General features: G+C 43.6%; 2 protein-coding genes across 6 annotated transcripts in view; one reads left to right on the top strand and one right to left on the bottom strand.

The window, feature by feature from the left end:
- The window catches only part of COG1 (component of oligomeric golgi complex 1), a 14,958-nt gene extending 12,847 nt beyond the window's left edge, over positions 1 to 2,111 (top strand). Inside the window, exons 12-14 of the mRNA XM_025361917.1 lie at positions 306 to 415; positions 784 to 859; positions 1,918 to 2,111. Coding sequence (XP_025217702.1) covers positions 306 to 415; positions 784 to 859; positions 1,918 to 2,055 — 324 coding nt within the window. The 3' untranslated portion in view covers positions 2,056 to 2,111. The remainder of the gene's footprint in view (positions 1 to 305; positions 416 to 783; positions 860 to 1,917) is intronic.
- The window catches only part of FAM104A (family with sequence similarity 104 member A), a 24,861-nt gene continuing 5,917 nt past the window's right edge, over positions 956 to 19,899 (bottom strand). For 3 of the 5 annotated variants that reach the window (XM_025361932.1, XM_025361931.1, XM_025361928.1), the window contains one exon: positions 956 to 3,373. In XM_025361932.1, the coding sequence (XP_025217717.1) occupies positions 3,283 to 3,373 (91 nt within the window). In that variant the 3' untranslated portion in view covers positions 956 to 3,282. Of the gene's footprint in view, positions 3,374 to 6,564; positions 6,628 to 19,899 lie in introns of all 5 variants that reach the window. The other 2 variants (XM_025361927.1, XM_025361930.1) reach the window with 1 other exon arrangement.

The following is a 19,899-nucleotide window of genomic DNA, read 5'->3' on the forward strand; positions in this document are numbered from 1 at the left end:
GAAAGAGGATTAGATAAAATCTCACACACTGAGGCAACCAAGATTTGGCCCCTTTAGTTATAAATAAGGATTATTACAGTTTTATCCAGGCCTCAGAAACAGGAATAAAAAACGCCCTGCCTCTCAGATTCTGACCTGTGGGCAGTGATAAAAAGTAATCATGAAGCATTAACGCACTCAGAACATTCCCCAGAATGATGCTTAGAAATACGATAGTGATCGGTGACTTTTTTTTTTTTTTGCCTGCCTTTTACCTGCACAGTGAAACCTCTGCATTTTATTGAGCTCCACTTCTTGTCTGCCAGGTTCTGTTTGGATTGGTGACTGGTACAGAGAATCAGCTCGCCCCCCGGAGCAGTACGTTCAACTCCCAAGAACCCCATAACATCCTGCCACTAGCATCCAGTCAGATCAGGTAAAGGCTGCTAAGAGGCTTCTGCTGGGCACTTTGGGAGGCGGAGGTGGGCGGATCACGAGGTCAGGAGATCGAGACCATCCTGGCTAACACAGTGAAACCCCGTCTCTACTAAAAATACAAAAAATTAGCCGGACGTGGTGGCGGGCGCCTGTAGTCCCAGCCATTCAGGAGCCTGAGGCAGGAGAATGGAGTGAACCCGGGAGGCGGAGCTTGCAGTGAGCCGAGATCGCGCCACTGCACTCCAGCCTGGGCGACTGAGTGAGACTCCGTCTCAAAAAAAATAAATAAATAAAAAATAAAGAGGCCTCTGCTGGGCCCCAGAACTGCCTGTTTGTGCTACTAAATTCTTTCCTCTTGTTTTGGAGGTTTGGACTTCTCCCACTGAGCATGACAAGCACGCGAAAGGCTAAATCAACCAGAAACGTCGAAACAAAAGCCCAGGTTGGTGCCAAGAGCAAAAGGCTCATCCGCGGATGGGTCCCCACCTCCCACCGAGGCACCCAATGATCACGCCCTTTTAAATAACTGATAAAGAACTGAATGACACAATGCACTAATGCTGCTTTTAATGGCGGCGCAATAGAGAAGTACAAGGTTTTGCTAGCTTGAGCTACTAGAAGGTGTAAGAGATGCCCACTGACACTACCAAGTAGCCTCTTAATAGAAATGTAGAAAATATACAGGACAGGATGGAGATGATCTCTTGAATTTAGTAGGGTGAAAGAGTTAACTGCCAACCCGGCACTATCATTTTACTTGTTTGGAAAAAATCTGTTTTGTTCTGATGATGATGGTTTTATCTTCCCTTTTAGTTGGGTGGGAAATAATAGAAAATTTGTTTCCCCAAAAGTTTGACATTTTCTTGTTAATACACGTTTCGTTTCAGTAGGATGCCAACTGTTAAGCCTGCAGGAGTCCACCTGGGTATTTCTGAATTGTGCTGTGTGCACGTGTGTTTGAAAGCTCAAACAGCTTGTCTTCTTACAGCATCGAGTTGTTTGCTTTATTGTTAGACACAATATTAGCAGTGTATCCTTTCCGTATTCCCTACCATCGAACCCATTAAGATCTAAAATCCTTATCAAGTATCTGGCTTTAAAAGTTGGGAGATGGTAGTTAAAAAAAAAAAAAGCTCTTGCAAAAACCATCCAGTCCCTAAGCATGGGCTATGTTGCAGCCTCTTCCAGAACAGTTTCCACTGCAGTGATCTTTCAGTTCTGCCCACATTCTGTTAGCAGGCTGTGGAGAGAGGTGCCTGTGTCTACCCTTTTCCCAGGACAGTCCTCATTTCCAAATTCTAGTTTTGTCACAAAGGCTCATGCTGTTCCCTGTGTCCTCTTCAAATCTGGACCGACAGCAGAGTCTTCTGACTAGAGCCATCGTGCTTCTCAGCTCCGCTGTGTGTGCCGTGTGGACTCTGAGTGGTGTCGTGCGGAGGGCGAGTGGGCAGGAGGGCTCAGGTCAACTCTTAAGGCACTTTTCTCTACATCCAATGACAGGTTGTCCCCCCGGCACACTCCACAGCTGGTGACCCGACAGTTCCTGGCTCCTTGTTCAGACAGCTCGTCAGCGAAGAAGACAACACGTCTGCACCTTCATTATTCAAACTGGGCTGGCTCTCTAGTATGACTAAGTAACATGGCAACACGTCTGTCTCTCCCTAAATAAATACTACCACATTATTTCTTCTAAAGATGCCTCTGCTCATCTGATTCTTAGCCACACCAATCTTTGCAGTTTCACTGATGGAATGTGGCCCCCTAGTTACTGTTGGGGGGTTACTTTAAGCATCAGGTTAATCCTTGTCCCATAATTTCACAATACTTGTTGCTTTAGACATCAGTTCAGGTAGCTTACATTTTATTAGCATTCAACAACGCCTTAATTGTTGATACTACAAGGTGGAATTGTCAGTGAGATCTTATAAGCTGCTGACTGGCCAAGTTTGTAGGACAAAAAGTCATTACATATTACTTCACTTGCAGAACTGTGCCATGTTTCCTACTGAAGTCTGAGGTGCAGACTCTGGAGGAATAGTGACACAGAAGTTATCTGGGTATACAGGAATCTAGAAGACGTTCTCCCTGGAAATACAAATATATAACAAAGAGTAGAGACTATTATTAGGGAGGGTGCTTCACTGACAGTCTGAATTGGATCTGATTATTCTCCTGTTACCCAGGAGAGAGTACTTTCAATAGAACATCTACATACTGAGAGGTAGTATGGCAGTTAATTTCAGTGCAAGACTGAATCAAGCTTCCTATATTTTGGAAAAAAACTTATGTTTTTTCATGGAAACTAGATACTCTTTACTAGTTTATTGAATAAAAAAAATTGAAGATCCCGCATTTTTAAAAGGCTCTTTACATCAAGTAGAGTTTCTAGTTGACAGATTTGGAAATCAGTCTGAATGGGACATACTATGGATTCAACACACAGAATGAGTTTTCCTCAAACCACTACCTTGACATAGATTTGATGCCCTCCCTCAAAAGAATCCTATAAAAAATTGCTTCAAAGCCCCTTTGAAATTGCAATAGTGCAGCAAAACCACAAGTAAACAACTGCCTGTTAACCTGTTATTTCAAATATAGACTGAAAAGCCAACAGGCATTTTTCGTGTGCAATTTTTCTTTTAAAACAAGTTGTAAGTTGAAATATCAAATCTGCACAGCGCTGTCCCTTCACAGAAGGCAAGAAACTGCCGGCACATCATGTCAGAGGCCGCCCTCGGTGCTGTAGGCTGTGGAAGTGGGCCTCCCTCAGGGTCTGGTTGATGTGGAAGTAGAGGCCTTGGCACAGCGCAGACTGCTCGGGCACGGGCTGAGGCGTGTTAGGGCTGGATCCAGCCATGGTCTGGCTCAAGCTGCCTTCCGGCCCACTGGCCCTGTCCGGGCTGTTGATGCTGCTGCTGCTGCTGCTGCTGCTCCCACCACTGTCACTGCCTGAAGACTGGAAGAAGAAACAGGGTCACAATCAGGCTGTTTTGTTTGAGAGCTTTACTGTGGTTTCATGTACAGTGCTCTATTAAGAGTACCTTTCCAGTTCAGCTTGAGGATGAAGACATACACTGGGCTTTGGAATTTATAAAGTATGCTCTCCTAAGACGTCTCTCCTCACAGCCACCCTGTCAGGCTGAGCAGGATTTACTGTCCCTAATACACAGATCTAGGAGGATGGGTCCAGGTTCAAGCATGGGCCCTAACTCCAAATCCCGTCAACTATATCCTAATTCTTTTACACATATTCTCTACCTGCTTTTCCCATTCATTCAATTATTTCCAACCAAAGAAGAAAGTTCTCAGCCTCCAAGAGAATGTATCAGTCATTGGGACAGGGTATAAAAAGTGACAAATAAGATGGCTTCTGGGCACAAGTGAGGATAAAAACTAAAAGCTTAGGCCAATTTTGTGATCATCATGGACACAAAATGGTATTCTGTAACTGCAGGACAGACCCTGAAAGGACTTAATAGACTTCTAGTCGGCCGGGCGCGGTGGCTCAAGCCTGTAATCCCAGCACTTTGGGAGGCCGAGACGGGCGGATCACGAGGTCAGGAGATCGAAACCATCCTGGCTAACACGGTGAAACCCCGTCTCTACTAAAAAATACAAAAAACTAGCCGGGTGCGGTGGCGGGGGCCTGTAGTCCCAGCTACTCGGGAGGCTGAGGCAGGAGAATGGCTTGAACCCGGGAGGCGGAGCTTGCAGTGAGCCGAGATCCGGCCATTGCACTCCAACCTGGGCGGCAGAGTGAGACTCCGTCTCAAAAAAAAAAAAAAAAAATAGACTTCTAGTCAAGTTATCTTATGTTGGCATTATTGCAGTTCATATGTACGTGTGTGTACATGAGCGTGCCTAATTTTTCCTTTCATGTAACTAATATGACTTGGTGTTTTGGTCATCTTGGAGAGGCTACTCAGAGATCCCTGATAAGAGTCACTTTCATTCTGCAGTCCATGTTTTTAAAAAAAAGTCACTTTCAGAAATTTCTGCCTTCCACCACTAGGACTCTCAAAGGGGAGGGTGACATGAAGGACCCATTCCAGAATTACGGTATTTTACAATTTATTTTATCTTTTTTGGAGACAAGGTCTCACTCTGTCACACAGGCTGGAGTGCAGTGGATCAAGCTCACTGTAGCCTCAATCTCCTGGGCTCGAGCAATTGTTCCACCTCAGCCTCCTGAGCAGCTCGTACTATATATGTACGTCGCCATGCCCAGTAAATTTTTTTTTTTTTTAGCAGAGACAAGATCTCGCTCAGGCAGCTCAGGCTGCTCTCCAACTCCTGAGTTCAAGCAATCCTCCTGCCTTGGCCTCCCAAAGTGCTGAGATTACAGGTATGAGCCACCATGCCCAGCCTTATTTTACAATTTTACTGTTGCATTTCTAATAAATGACAACCCTGATAACTCAATTGGCGGTACCTTTCTGATTTACAACTCAATACAATATTGTATTCAGCACATGAGAAAGAATTCTAGTAATGAATATCTAGTATATAATTTTTTTTAACTTAGCCCTTTAATACATCCAAACTTATACTCCCTTAGGCAAAGACATTGGTTCTGAAATAGCTGGTTACAACTAGGTAAAGTCTACACATAAGAAAAAAAAAGACTGGAGGCTGGGTGCAGTGCCTCACACTTGTAATCCCAGCACTGAGGGAAGCTGAGGCAGGTGGATTGCTTGAGTGCAGGACTTCGAGACCTGGCCAACATGGCAAAACCCCCATCTCCATGAAAAATACAAAAAGATTGGCTGGGTGCAGTGGCTCATGCCTGAGGTCAGGAGTTTAAGACCAGCCTGGCCAACACGGAGAAACCTCATCTCTATTAAAAATACAAAAATTAGCCGGGCATGGTGGAGGGCACCTGTAATTCCAGCTATGAGGGAGGCCAAGGCAGGAGAATCACTTGAACCTGGGAGGCAGAGGTTGCAGTGAGCCGAGATTGTGCCATTGCACTCCAGCCTGGGCAACAAGAGTGAGACTTTGTTTCAAAAAAAAAAAAAAAAAAAAAAAGGCCGGGTGCAGTGGCTCATGCTTGTAAACCCAGCACTTTGGGAGGCTGAGGCGGGCAGATCACGAGGTCAGGAGATTGAGGCCATCCTGGCCAACATGGTGAAACCCCGTCTTCACTAAAAATACAAAAATTAGCTGGACATGGTGGTGTGCGCCTGTGGTCCCAGCTACTAAGAAGGCTGAGGCAGAAGAATTGCTTGAACCCGGGAGGCAGAGGTTGCAGTGAGCCGAGATCATGTCACTGCACCCCAGCCTAGCAACAGAGCGAGACTTCATCTCATAAACAATACAAAACACACAAAAAAAAGAAAACAAAAAAGTTATCTGGGTGTGGTGGCTCGCGCCTATAGTCCCAACTACTCAGGAAGCTGAGGTGGGAGAATAACTTGAGCCTGGGAGGTCGAGGTGGCAGTGAACCAAGATTGTGCCACTGCACTGCAGCCTAGGCAATCGGAATGAGACTGTCTCAAAAAATATAAACAAAGACTGGAAAGAAAGAGTGAAATCACAGTAGTTATGTTAGAACAGAAAGATTATAGCTGCTTGGTTTTTTCTACACTTTAACTTCTTTGCAATGTGGTTATTATTTATTTTTATTATAAAAATGTATAAATTAACTAAAATGCTGTTTGCAAATACATATTTTAAAGTGATTTTTAAAATCCTAGTTCTATCTCTTTTTTGACCAAAAATTACATCCAATAATATGCATATAGGTAACTTATCCAAAACAATGAAAACAAGCAATGTTCACAAAGCTGCCATCATTAACAAGACTGAAACCAAGACTTGTGATGGTGCCGAGGCCACTGGAGCTATGGCCACATACCCCATTGCCTATAGGTAGCAGGAGACAACCCCTCTTTCTAGAATAAAAAAAATAAAAAATAAAAACCTCATGAAAGGATGATAATGGGCTGGGCTGATGAAGTCAGATAGCAGGATTTGCAGCAGCTGCAACTGTATTTACATAGAGGCTTAAGAAGTCAAAGTCAAAAACACAAATTGTATTCTACAAAGGCCTCTCCTAACCTAGCATAACAACAGAGAATGGCCACTTGCGCCTTGCGAATCACGAATATTTAACAAACAGGTAACTACACTCAATAAGAAACCCACCACGCAGAACGCTTTGTTTCCTCTTAGTCTGTTTTCTTTACTGTTTCTCAATACAGGTACTGTCTGAAAATCAAGGCAAGAACTACAATCAGTTTCTAGTAAGTCAAGTTTTCATCTCAAATTATATCTATGTCATACTATAATAGCACAAGGGTGATGCTACTCTGAGAAAAGGCAAAAGTTCTTTAAATAGATTAGGGAAGATGTCTGTACATAACTTTTTTTTTTCAGGGTTAGGTAGATTTCCAATTTCCAGTGCATTTAAAAAATCGTGGCCGGGCGCGGTGCTTCATGCCTGTAATGCCAGCATTTTGGGAGGCTGAGGCAGGCGGATCACGAGGTCAAGAGATTGAGACCATCCTGGCCAACATGGTGAAACCCCGTCTCTACTAAAAATACAAAAATTAGCTGGGCGTGGTGGTGCGCGCCTGTAGTCCCAGCTGCTTGGGAGGCTGAGGGAGGAGAATCACTTGAACCCGGGAGGAAGAGGTTGCAGTGAGCCAAGATCATGCCACTGCACTCCAGCCTGGCAACAGAGCAAGACTCTGTCTCAAAAAAAAATAAAAAATAAAAAAAAAGGGTTTACTGAGCCTTATTTATAATGGCTAAAAACTGGAATGACCTAAATGTCCAATGAATAATTAGTTTAATTATATTACATCCATTATATACATATATGATGAAATTCTATTCAGCCATTAGCAATGGTCATAGAGATGTACATACTCTAACATCAAAGTCTTTAGCATCATTTTTTACATCATTTCAGTTCATACTAAACAGTGTATATAGTATATCAGTTGATTCTTAAAATGTTTTTCTCAAATGTATAATACATATATTTATATACACCAAAAATCTGGAAGGATATATATGACAAAATATTTAGGATTTGGATCTTCTATTTTATTTTAAAATTTATTTTCTAAAGTATCTACCAAAAATCATTTCTTTTGAGGAAGAAACTGATCATGAGTAAGTAGCTAAAGAATGCTACCATGGCCGGGCGCGGTGGCTCAAGCCTGTAATCCCAGCACTTTGGGAGGCCGAGATGGGTGGATCATGAGGTCAGGAGATCGAGACCATCCTGGCTAACACGGTGAAACTCCGTCTCTACTAAAAAATACAAAAAATTAGCCGGGCGTGGTGGCAGGCACCTGTAGTCCCAGCTACTCGGGAGGCTGAGGCAGGAGAATGTCGTGAACCTGGGAGGCAGAGCTTGCAGTGAGCTGAGATCCGGCCACTGCACTCCAGCCTGGACGACAGAGCGAGACTCCATCTCAAAAAAAAAAAAAGAAAGCTACCATGGCCGGGTGTGGTGGCTCACGCCTGGAATCCCAACACTTTGGGAGGCCAAGGAGGGTGGCTCACGAGGTCAGGAGATTGAGATCATCCTGGCTAACACGGTGAAACCCTGTCTCTACTAAAAATACAAAAATTAGCCAGGCGTGGTGGCGGGCGCCTGTAGTCCCAGCTACTTGGGAGGCTGAGGCAGGAGAATGGTGTGAAACCAGGAGGCGGAGCTTGGAGTGAGCTGAGATTGTGCCACTGCATTCCAGCCTGGGTGACAGAGGAAGACTCTGTCTCAAAAAAAAAAAAAAGAATGCTACCATGGGCCAGGCATGGTGGCTCACGCCTGTAATCCCAGCATTTCAGGACGCCAAGGCAGGCATACCACTTGAGGCCAGGAGTTCGAGACCAGCCTGGCCGACATGGCGAAACCCCGTCTCTACAGAAAATTTAAAATTTAGCTGGGCGTGGTGTCGCATCCCTGTAGTCCCAGCTACTCAACAGGCTGAGGCAGGAGAATTGCTTGAACCTGGGAGGCAGAGGTTACACTGAGCTAAGAAGGCACCACTGCATTCCAGCCCGGGTGACAGAGTGATACTCTGTCTCAAAAAAAAAAAAAAAAAAAAAAGAATGCTACTACGAAACCAAGTAAGGTCTTCAATTACATTTAACTTCAAAATGGAGACTGAAAAGTATTGATATTGCCAATATGATTTTGAGAAGATTGTTTCACCTTAACTACCTCTAAACTTCTAAAGCTGCTTCAGTTGTATTCACTTGCATTGAGCAGGCCAACAATAGTTTTAAACTATCGATGCTTTGGTTTCTATTTTCTGACAATTCAGACCAGTTTTCTCACTACTGGGGAGGCTTAGGGAGTGTCACACAATCTATAGATGGACCAGGATTTTTCAAATTGAAAGTGAAACCAGCATAAAATTGGTGGGTTACAACCAGCATTAAAAAAAAAAAAAAAAAAAAAGGAAAACAAAGTGTGCGACATAAGGATATTGTTCTGTGAAGTTTTCTTTCAATTATTCACAAATATATTTGGTATGTACTGGGTTACAAAATAAAGCATTTCTATGGAACAGGGTCCAAAAAATTTTTTTAAGTTACTGTAGTTGATCTTAACACTGTCAGACAACAAAGTCATCTGCTTTATGGGATAAAGGAAAGACCATTCTTCACTTCTAACCCAAAAGGCATAAAACTAAATTCGAAGTCTGTATCAGTGCCTTAAGACATATACAGAAGTAAAGCATTTTTGTCTCCTAAAGTAAAAATCTTGAAATAGGAAAAAATCCTATTTCCCTCACTTAGTTGAAGCTTTTTAATATCAGATTGCTTGAGGGCAAAAGCCACTACTTGATACATGGCTTTGGAAATGGAAATTGCTATCTTGGTAGAGAAGTGTTTACCTTGTCATATCTGTTCTCGAAAAGACAGCAAATTCTTTTACCAAAAGAGACACAAGGGTCCAAAGACTTTGGGACTGAGAGGGACCATCAAATAGGAATCCCACTCTCATGATCCTGATGCCTTACAGACTCATCAAACAGTTTAACCAAATCAACGGTTACAAAGCTCATTTTCTTTTCTCTGAATTGTCCATTTAGGCGTAGTGCTGACATGACATGTGACCAGGCTGTTTTCATGACAAATCTGTATTAGCAATCCAAAGAGAAAAAAGCTGTGCGTGATCTGTGAAATGAAAACCCCTTGCAGGTCTATGAACACAATCAAGGTAAATTTATGAAGGCTGTGGCCAAGAATCTCTCTAAACAGTATACAAAGAGTCCTGTTTTGAAGATCTGTGTGAAAAAGGATTCTAGGTTAGTTTTGGCAATAATAAAATCTACCATCAGGCCGGGCGCAGTGGCTCACGCCTGTAATCCCAGTACTTTGGGAGGCCGAGGTGGGTGGATCACGAGGTCAGGAGACCAAGACCACGGTGAAACCCCGTCTCTAAGAAAAATACAAAAAATTAGCCGGGCATGGTGGCGAGGGCCTGTAGTCCCAGCTACTTGGGAGGCTGAGGCAGGAGAATGGCGTGAACCCAGGATGCGGAGTTTGCAGTGAGCCCAGACTGCGCCACTGCACTCCAGCCTGGGCAACAGAGGGAGACTCCGTCTCAAAAAAAAAAAAAAAAAAAATCTACCATAGTATCCTTGTAACTGCAGACATCTGGGTAAGACCCAGAAGAGAACTGCCATGATACAATATTTTGGAATTACCTATGGGCTTTTTATTTCATTTTTTGAAAAAGAGTCTTGCTCTGTCACTCAGGCTGGAGCAGTGGCATGATTACAACTCACTCAAGCCTTGACCTCCCACGCTCAAACAATCCTCCCACCTCAGCCTCTTGAGTAGCTGGGACTACAGGTACATGCCACCATGCCAAGTTATTTTCTGTAGAGACGGGGTCTCACTCTGTTGCCCACGCTGGTCTTGAACTCCTGGGCTCAAGATATCCTCCTGCCTCAGCCCCCTAAAGTGCTAGGATTATAAGTGTAAGCAACTGCACCTGGCCACTAGGGACTTTTTAAAGCGTAAACACCAGGGCCTCACCTCAGCACCATGCTGGCAAAAGGAGGCCGCAGCTTGTTCTCACATCCAACCACTGGGCAAAGAAATGTTTGTGTGCCTACTATGTACAAGTCATTCCAGTAGGGCTGCTGAAACATTCAGTAAATATTTACTGAACTGAATCAAGAAAGTGGTGGCACCATATCCATTGGTAACAACCGTTCACAGCTACTGTGGTGATGGGAATCCAGCAATGGATGCTGATTGAGTACTAGGAAAGGCTCCTTACCATGAATAGTGTCTCAGCTGGGCCCAGGAGGATGAGGAAGAATTTTCATAGGCAGGGTACGACCAATGGGAACAAAAGCAATCTCAGAAAAGCAAGGTGTGGTGTGGGTAGGCCCTTGGCAGGAGTGAGTGAGAGGGAAACTGCGCAAGAGGTGATGGCTAGATTATCAAGAGCCATGAGGGCTGCAGGAACATGTGGGTCCTGAGCATGTAAGACTGGCTCAGGTCTATACTTATGAGTGGGGATCCTAGGAACCTGTGGGTGATGAATGAGGTCAGGGGTCTGAGAGCAAAGCCCTACTAGGAACTTTCATAATACAACAAGCAGGAAGGCACGCCCAGGAGGACTGTGGAAATGGCAAGGAGGGAGAACACGCCCCACCCCCGAGGGGGAAGGAAAGAACTCCGGAAGGAGAGGAAGAAGATACAGGGGACTCGGAGCATCAGGACAGTGCTGGGCAGACAGCAGGTGTTCGGGAACTGTTTGCTGAATGGAAAGACCATTGGTGAGCCTGGCAAAAAGTTTGAACGGAGTCAAGGAGGAAGCCAGGATCCAGAGAGGAAGGGAGGGAAGGCTGATGAGAAAGTCCCAGCAGTGGCTGCAGGCAACTGAAGGTGTCTGTCGTGAAGGGAGAGGGAGAAGGCACACAGGAAGCTGAGGGGAAAACAAGGCAGAGAGGAGGTGAGTGGGGAAAAGAGCCCACTAGCAGGCCAGGGAAAGAAAGAGTGGGTAAAAGGAATCTGAAGAGATGAAAAGAAGGGAGAAATACTAGAAAAAGCTTTCAGGAGTCTTGAGAGAATATAGAGCAAACAGGCAGAAGGACATAATACTCTCTTTGGCAGAAGGGCTAGATACAACGAAACTGTGAAGCAGAGGATGGGGAAGTTGAAGTTCATTTTCTTAGTCCAAACGGCTCAAATGATACATCAAAGGGCAGAGAAGCCCTGGTCTCTCAGCCAGGCCTGCCTTTAATTTTAATTTTCCACTGTACAAAGTCAGTTTAAGAGACAACTCACTTACACCCACGGCAGTAACTAAACAACTCCCAACACTATTTCTACTAATAACCTTAAGAAAGCACCCCCACCCCAGGCAGAAATATTAATCACTAAGCCATTCTGCTTCATAAGAAGAGAGCTATGTGTATATTATCTAGAACCAAATGCTTTCTCTTCTTAATTTGAAAAGCAGGGCTGGGCACAGTGGCTCATGCCTGTAATCTCAATACTTTGGGAGGCCAAGGCAGGTGGATCACTTGAGGTCAGGAGTTGGAGACCAGCCTGGCCAACAAGGTGAAACCTCATCTCTACTAAAAATACAAACAACAACAAAAAAATTAGCCAGCCATAATGGCAAGCATCTGTAATCCCAGCTACTCGGGAGGCTGAGGCAGAAGAATCGCTTGAACCTGGGAGGCAGAGGTTGTGGTGAGCTGAGATCGCGCCACTGCACTCCAGCCTGGGCAACAAGAGCAAAACTCCGTCTCAAAAAAAAAAAAAAAAAAAAAAACCAACGAAACTGCTTGGGGTAGCTTAGTATGCTGTGAGCTGATGTATTTACAAACATATCAAGGATTTAAACTGTAAGCAAAGTAAATGTATACTATAAATTAGACTAACAGCACTGTTCCTTCCTTTTGAATGGATCTTTTCAGAAATTAATCTCAGGCCAGGCATGGTGGCTCATGCCTATAATCTTAGCACTTTGGAAGGACGAGGCAGGTGGATCGTGTAAGTCCAGGAGTTCGAGATCACCCTAGGCAACATGCTGAAAACCTGTCTCTACAGAAACAATATAAAAATAAGCTGGGCATGGCAGTGCGTGCCTGTAGTCCCAGTTACTCAGGAGGCTGAGGTGGGAGGATCACCTGAGCCTGAGGTGGTCAAGGCTGCAGTGAACCATGATCATACCACCACACTCTAGCCTGGGAGACAGAGTGAGACCCTGTCTCCAAAGAAAGAAAGAAAAAAAACCAACTTAATTTCAGAGTTAATTTGCTACAGGGTTCTAAACACACAACCCTAACAGTTCCACTGAAAAGAGTCGACCAAATCAGTCTCTTAGAACGTATTAATACTACTACTCTAAGATGGATTAAAGATGAGAAGGGGCAAGAATGAAGAGCTTAAAATAACATTTAAAAAAATTCTTCTAAATACTCCTATTGTCATATGAATTCACATTTTTTTTAAAAAATCACCTAACACTCAGCAATTCTTATCAGTTAAAACAAATAAATTTATAGATTCCTAATTTTATGATACATGGATCCCCTGGTTCTATTATTTTTTAATTTCTCACATTTCTGCATTCCCACTAAGAATTCCCTTAGGATTTTAATATTAACATCAAAAAGTTTGTTTTCTAGTAGAGACAAGAAAGGGGCTGAAACTGTCCTAGGTAAGCCATTTCTGTGTTTTGTTTTCAGAGACGGAGACTCGCTATGTCACCCAGGCTGGAGCGCGGTGGTGTGATCTCATCTCACTGCAACCTCCACCTCCCAGGTTCATGTGATTCTCCCGCCTAGGCCTTCTGAGTAACTGGGACTACAGGCGTGCACCACCAGGCCCGGCTAATTTTTGTATTGTTAGTAGAGACGGGGTTTTGCCATGTTGACCACACTGGTGTCGAACTCCTGACCTCAGGTGATCCACCTGCCTCCGCCTCCCAAAGTGCTGGGATTATACATGGCCCAGCAGCCACTTCTTTTTTATCTCCACATTTTTTCACTCTCTATCTGACATTACTTCACACTGGTCTAAAAAATCAAAACGATCTTATTAAGCTAAGTTAAAGGTATTTAAAAAAAATTGAGGTCTTTGTACTTTTAAAAGGTATTGCTTTTTTTTTTTTTAATTTAGGTGGTTTTTTTTGAGACGGAGTCTCGCTCTGTTGCCCAGGCTGGAGTGCAGTGGGGCAATCTTGGCTTACTGCAACCTCCACCTGCCAGGTCCAAGCAGTTCTCCCGCCTCAGCCTCCTGAGTAGCTGGGATTACAGGTATGCGCTACCGCGCCCAGTTAATTTTTGTATTTTTAGTAGAGACGGGGTTTCACCATGTTGGTCAGGCTGGTCTCGAACTCCTGACCTCATGATCTGCCCGCGTCAGCCTCCCAAAGAGCTGGGATTACAGGCATGAGCCACCGCACCCAGTCAAATTTAGATTTTAATTTCTTCCCTCCCAAGGATGAGAAGGTATTGCTTTTATTTACTCAAGTAGAAGCACTTTTTATAAGGCATATACCTAGGTAACAGAAGCCAGATTTACACAGAAATTTCTAGTGTAATTTGTAGATAAAAATATTAAAACTGAAAGTAAAGAACATTACTCCTTCTACAGGTAAATAATAGAATTCAATCTAAAAAGACCAGACCCTAAAAAAAAATTTAAGTTAAATCTAAGTAGTTTTTACCCATCCAAATAGTTGTCCAAGATCAGGACTTGATAGAAAGACAAAAATTGATATAATCACTTCTTGCTCACTGAAGAGAAAACTGAGCCTGAGATAGATGTTAACTAACATGATTCATCCAAAGTGGCTTTACACAAAACAAAACATTAGGCTGGGCATGGTGGCTCATGCCTGTAATCCTAGTACTTTGGAAGGCCAAGGTGGAAGGATTGCTCGAGCCCAGGAGTTCAAGATCAGCCTGGACAACATGAGGGGATCCCCATTGCCACAAAAAAAATTTTAAAACTAGCCAGCTGTGATGGCGCACACCTGTAGTCCCAGATATTTGGGAGGCTGAGCAGGGAGGAGTGCTTAAGCCCATGAGTTCACAGCTTCTGTGAGCCATGACAGCACCACTGCACTCCTGCCTAGGCAATTGAGCAAGACCCTGACTCTAAAAAAAAAAAAAAAAAAAAATTAAATTAGCAAATACTTCAACTTAAAAAGAGTATTCTAAGGCTTGTAAGTCATTAAGTCCAAGTTACTGGAGTTAAAATTCAAAGTCTTCAATTCAAGCACCAATCAGAGATTTGGAAAAAAACACAAGACCTCAACTTATTATTTATTTATTTATTTTTGCTTTTCTTCTTGCTAGAAATCTAAAATTGTTTTATAGCTAAGATCATATCATGGCATGTACTTGAAAAAAACATCTAGATAAAAAGAGAAGGAACACTGTTCTTCTCTGTTCCTGATTCAAAAGAAGATTAGGGCTGGGCGTGGTGGCTCACGCCTATAATCCCAGCACTTTGGGAGGCTGAGGCGGGTGGATCACCTGAGGTCAGGAGTTTGAGACCAGCCTAGCCAATATGGTGAAACCCCATCTCTACTAAAAACACAAAAATTAGCTGGGCGAGCTGGCGGGTGCCTATAATCCCAGCTACTCAGGAGGCTGAAGCAAGAGAATCACTTGAACCTGGGAGGTGGAGGCTGCAGTGAGCCAAGATCACGCCACTGCACTCCAGCCTGGGTGACAGAGTGAGACTCTGTCTCAAAAAAAAGAGAGAAGACTAGGTCCTAGCTGCTCCTGGATATATTTAGCAAAGTCTCACAGAACCTCTGCTCTATCTTCTGAGAGAGCACACGTGGTCAGGAGCCAACAGCCCGACAACCACGCCCTGGGGTTCCGCTCCTTCTCTGCCTCTTACTAGCTGTGTTCTTTGGACAAGTGACTATCTTTCTGTGTGCCAATTTTTCCATCTGAAAAGTGGAGATAATAATACCTACTAAAATAGGCCAGGCGTGGTGGCTCACGCCTGGAATCCCAGCACTTTGGAAGGTCGAGGCAGGTAGATTACCTGAGGTCAGGAATTCAAGACCAGCCTGACCAACATGGAGAAACCCCATCTCTACTAAAAATACAAAACTAGCAGGGTGTGGTGGCACATGCCTATAATCCCAGCTACTAGGGAGGCTGAGGCAGGAGAATCGTTTGAACCCGGGACACGGAGGTTGCGGTGAGTCGAGATTGCGCCACTGCACTCCAGCCTGGGCAACAAGAGCGAAACTCCCTCTCAAAAAACAATAAACAATAAAAAAATAAAATGGGAGAAAGAAGCCATTTACGTGCACATTAACTTTTGCACATATCAAGTTTCTCTCTACATAACTAATCCGGCAAATCAGTTCACATTCTTTAGCTTTATAGCATCTAGGAAAGATGAGGCAGATACTATCTCCATTGTACAGATAATTGTGATTTACTTGTGGCACAATTTAATGGTTTAACATAAATAAAACACCTCACATATTTCCCAGTACTTGCCATTATTATTGTATTTAAGAGAAAAGGTTAACTTTTAGAAATGAATTGTAAGTAACTTTTAAACCTCTCTTAGAATTTAAAAAAAAATTCCTCACAAAGTTCAAGTTATAAGAAAAAGAATTATTAATCAGCCAGGTTAACAAAAGGAGAAGAAAGAGAATTCTGGCCGGGCCCAGTGGAGGAGGGTAAGAGGCCAGGAGTTCAAGACCAGCCTGGGCAACATAGTGAGACCCTGTCTCTACAAAAAAATTTAAAAATTGCATGCGGGCCGGGCGCGGTGGCTCAAGCCTGTAATCCCAGCACTTTGGGAGGCCGAGACGGGCGGATCACAAAGTCAGGAGATCGAGACCATCCTGGCTAACACGGTGAAACCCCGTCTCTACTAAAAAAAAAATACAAAAAACTAGCCGGGCGTGGTGGCAGGCACCTGTAGTCCCGGCTACTCGGGAGGCTGAGGCAGGAGAATGGCGTAAACCCGGGAGGCGGAGCTCACAGTGAGCTGAGATCCGGCCACTGCACTCCAGCCTGGGCGGCAGAGCGAGACTCCATCTCAAAAAAAAAAAAAAAAAAAAAAATTAGCCAGGTTTGGTGGCACACGCCTATAGTCCCAGCACCTCAGGAGGCTGAAGTGGGAGGATCATTTGAGCCCAGGAGGTTGAGGCTGCAGTGAACTATGATCATTCCAGGGCACTCAGCTTGGGCAAGAGAGGGAGACCCTGTCAGAAAGAAAAGAAAGAAAGGGAGGAAGGAAAGGAGGGAGAGAAGAAGGAAGGGAGGGAGAAAGGAAGGGAGGGAGAAAGGAAGAGAGGAAGGAGGGGAAGGGAAGAAAGAGGAGGAAAGGGGAGGGGAGGGGAAGGGAGGGGAGCAAGAGGGAGGGAAGGAAGGGAATTCTAGCCAGGCATGGTGGCTCAAGTCTGTAATCCCAGCATTCTGGGGAGGCTGAGGTGGGAGGATCGCTTGAGCCCAGAAGTTCACGACCAGCCTGGGCCGTATAGTGAGACATCGTCTCTACAAAAAAAAAAAAAAAAAACCTTAAAAAAATTAATCCAGCGTGGTAGCATGTGCCTGTAGTTCCAGCTACTTGGGAGGCTGAGGTAGGAGTGCTGCTTGAGCCTGGGAGGTAGAGGTTGCAGTGAGCTCAGATCACGCCACTGCACTCAGGCCTGGGTGACAGAGCTTATTCATTCAGGGAAAACATAGGAAATGGTTTCTCTCACATAACTTAGTTTCAAGGAAACTGATCTCATGGCCCTACCTCAGAATTAAAAGAAAACATTTTCGGCCGGGCGCGGTGGCTCAAGCCTGTAATCCCAGCACTTTGGGAGGCCGAGACGGGCGGATCACGAGGTCAGGAGATCGAGACCATCCTGGCTAACACGGTGAAACCCTGGCTCTACTAAAAAGATACAAAAAATTAGCCGGGCGAGGTGGCGGGCGCCTGTAGTCCCAGCTACTCGGGAGGCTGAGGCAGGAGGATGGTGTGAACCCGGGAGGCGGAGCTTGCAGTGAGCTGAGATCCGGCCACTGCACTCCAGCCTGGGCGACACAGCCAGACTCCGTCTCAAAAAAAAAAAAAGAAAACATTTTCATTAGTAATGTTATTAATAAAATATTTTATTGTCTAAACTATTAATATAATTAAAAATGAATTGTTTTATTTTCCCTTTTATACAGAATCATCAAAAAGCAGCCAAATGTCCCTAAACTTGATTTTTTGCTGCTACAAACATAATCATTTATTCTAGTAGTGAAAACTTAATTATTTGGGGCTTAACTTTCCATTTTAAAAGATTTTCCCTCTGCCTTTTCCTTCTCTGGCTCTCCAATCATTCACTTGTCCTTGTTACTTGTTAATACTACCACCAGGAAGCACAGTGCAATGCAATACAGCACAGGACAGGACAGGACCACACAGCATTGCACAGCACAGGACAACACAGGATAGGACAGGACAGCATAGCACAGCACAGCACAGCATAGGATAGGACAGGACAGGACAGGACAGGACAGGACAGCACAGCACAGCACAGCACAGGACAGCACAGCAGGCTATTCTGGTCAATGTTCAGTAAGCAAGGCTGAAACTAATGGTTGTAACACCCCATTAGGTGATCTACCAGTGAGTTCAGACAGAAACTACCAGTAATTACTTTAAATGATAAGAAAGACAATCTAGTCCTTCCTTCAGATAATGATTATGGAGTGGCTCAACAACTGAATTTCTTGGACAAGTAAGGACAAGCTAGAGAACCCAGGAGGTTGAGTAACAAGACATTGTTTTCTTCTATGAGACCAATACGTAGATTTTAGAAAGAGAGTAAAGGTCATTTTGTACCAAAAAAAAAAACAAATAAAAAAATAAAAAACAACACTACAATATCTGCCTTACTTAAGAGATCAAAAATGTTAATTATTTAAAAAGGATGACAGTTTCTTTCTTTTTTTAACCAAGAGATAAAAGCAAGAAAAAGATGGCAATTGCTACTGCTATTCTCAGGCTTCAAAACTGGCAGATACAGGGAAAAACATGTTAATACAGAGAGTCAGACCTACCATACCCTTGACTGAAATGAACATCATATAGCAGGACTTACATACAGACACAAGTAAGTAAGGAAATACTGATGCCAACACCATGAAAGTAATCTTTGCATATTCTTTTAATGAACAGTCTTAAAATTCAAAAGAATGGAAACTCAATTACTATTACAGGGTTTTATCATTAGATATTCATGGTAGCCTCTAATCTTGTTTTCCTTCATCCCTGAGATTCCCCAACTATTACATTAAACAAAGCTCAATTACCTTTCTGATAATTATAATTTATATATATATGTGTGTATATATATGTGTGTGTGTGTGTATATATATATATTTTTTTTCTGAAACAGAGTCTTGCTCTGTCACCCAGGCTGGAGTAAACTGGAGTAATCTCGGCTCACTGCAACCTCCGCCTCCTGGGTTCAAGCGATTCTCCTGCCTCAGCCTCCCGAGTAGCTGGGATTACAGGCGCGCACCAACACATCCAGCTAATTTTTTGTATTTTTAGTAGAGACAGCATTTCACCATGTGGCCAGGTCGGTCTCAAACTCCTGACCTTGTGATCTGCCCGCCTCGGCCTACCAAAGGGCTGGGATTACAGGTGTAATCCACCGCGCTCGGCCAGGAAAATATTAAAGGAGGAAAAACAGCTATAGAAATTCAGGTCTCCACACAGAAGGATTCTATTCTGCACTTGTTCACTGTCTCTGAATGAATGTTACCTCCATGAAAGTTCCCAATTTTTCCCCCTTGGGGGAGTTACTTTGAATTGCTGGCAAAGACAGACTGGATATAGGTCAAATCTTATTATCAGGAACTAATTAAGTACAAATTATTTGGGTGTGGAAGAATTCTACTGTGAGTTACGCTAGGGCTCTTTGTTGTTGAGGCTTTTCTCTTAGTGTGACAACCGTTAAGGGTCAAACTCTCTAGGTGCATAACTTAATAGCAGCATTACTTTACATTGGTTCCCTTTCACCAGCATAGAGCAGCCTTCCAATTGCACAGAAAATTGATCCTCGGTCTGCATACTGAAGCACTCTTTCAGGAAATCAAAAATTGTAAAAAAGTTCAAGAACACCCAACTCCCCTTCCCTCTCACCACAGGAGCTCTTTTCAGAACAAAATAATGAAAAGTAAAAACACTGAAAAATGGGATTTTGCATACACATACCTTACATATTTTACATGCTTAACGTTTCTCTTAAAAGGCATTTGAATTGAAGCAACAAAATATGTTTATCTTAAGGACAATTCATGGTTTATAAACTACCAGAAAAGAAGTTGGCTGCTGAAATACAAAACCGGGAGTTCAAACATAGGCTTTCAAAGAGCCACAAAATTCCTAACAAATACAAATCAGTGTGTGCATGTATGACTATATGCAGATATGTACTGTTTTGCTGGGGAGAGGGTACACAGTTTCCTCAAAGAGGTTCTGATTTGGAAAAAGAAAGGTTAAACCACTGTA

This window comes from Theropithecus gelada, chromosome 16 (assembly GCF_003255815.1).
Source record: "Theropithecus gelada isolate Dixy chromosome 16, Tgel_1.0, whole genome shotgun sequence".
Lineage (NCBI taxonomy): Eukaryota > Metazoa > Chordata > Mammalia > Primates > Cercopithecidae > Theropithecus > Theropithecus gelada.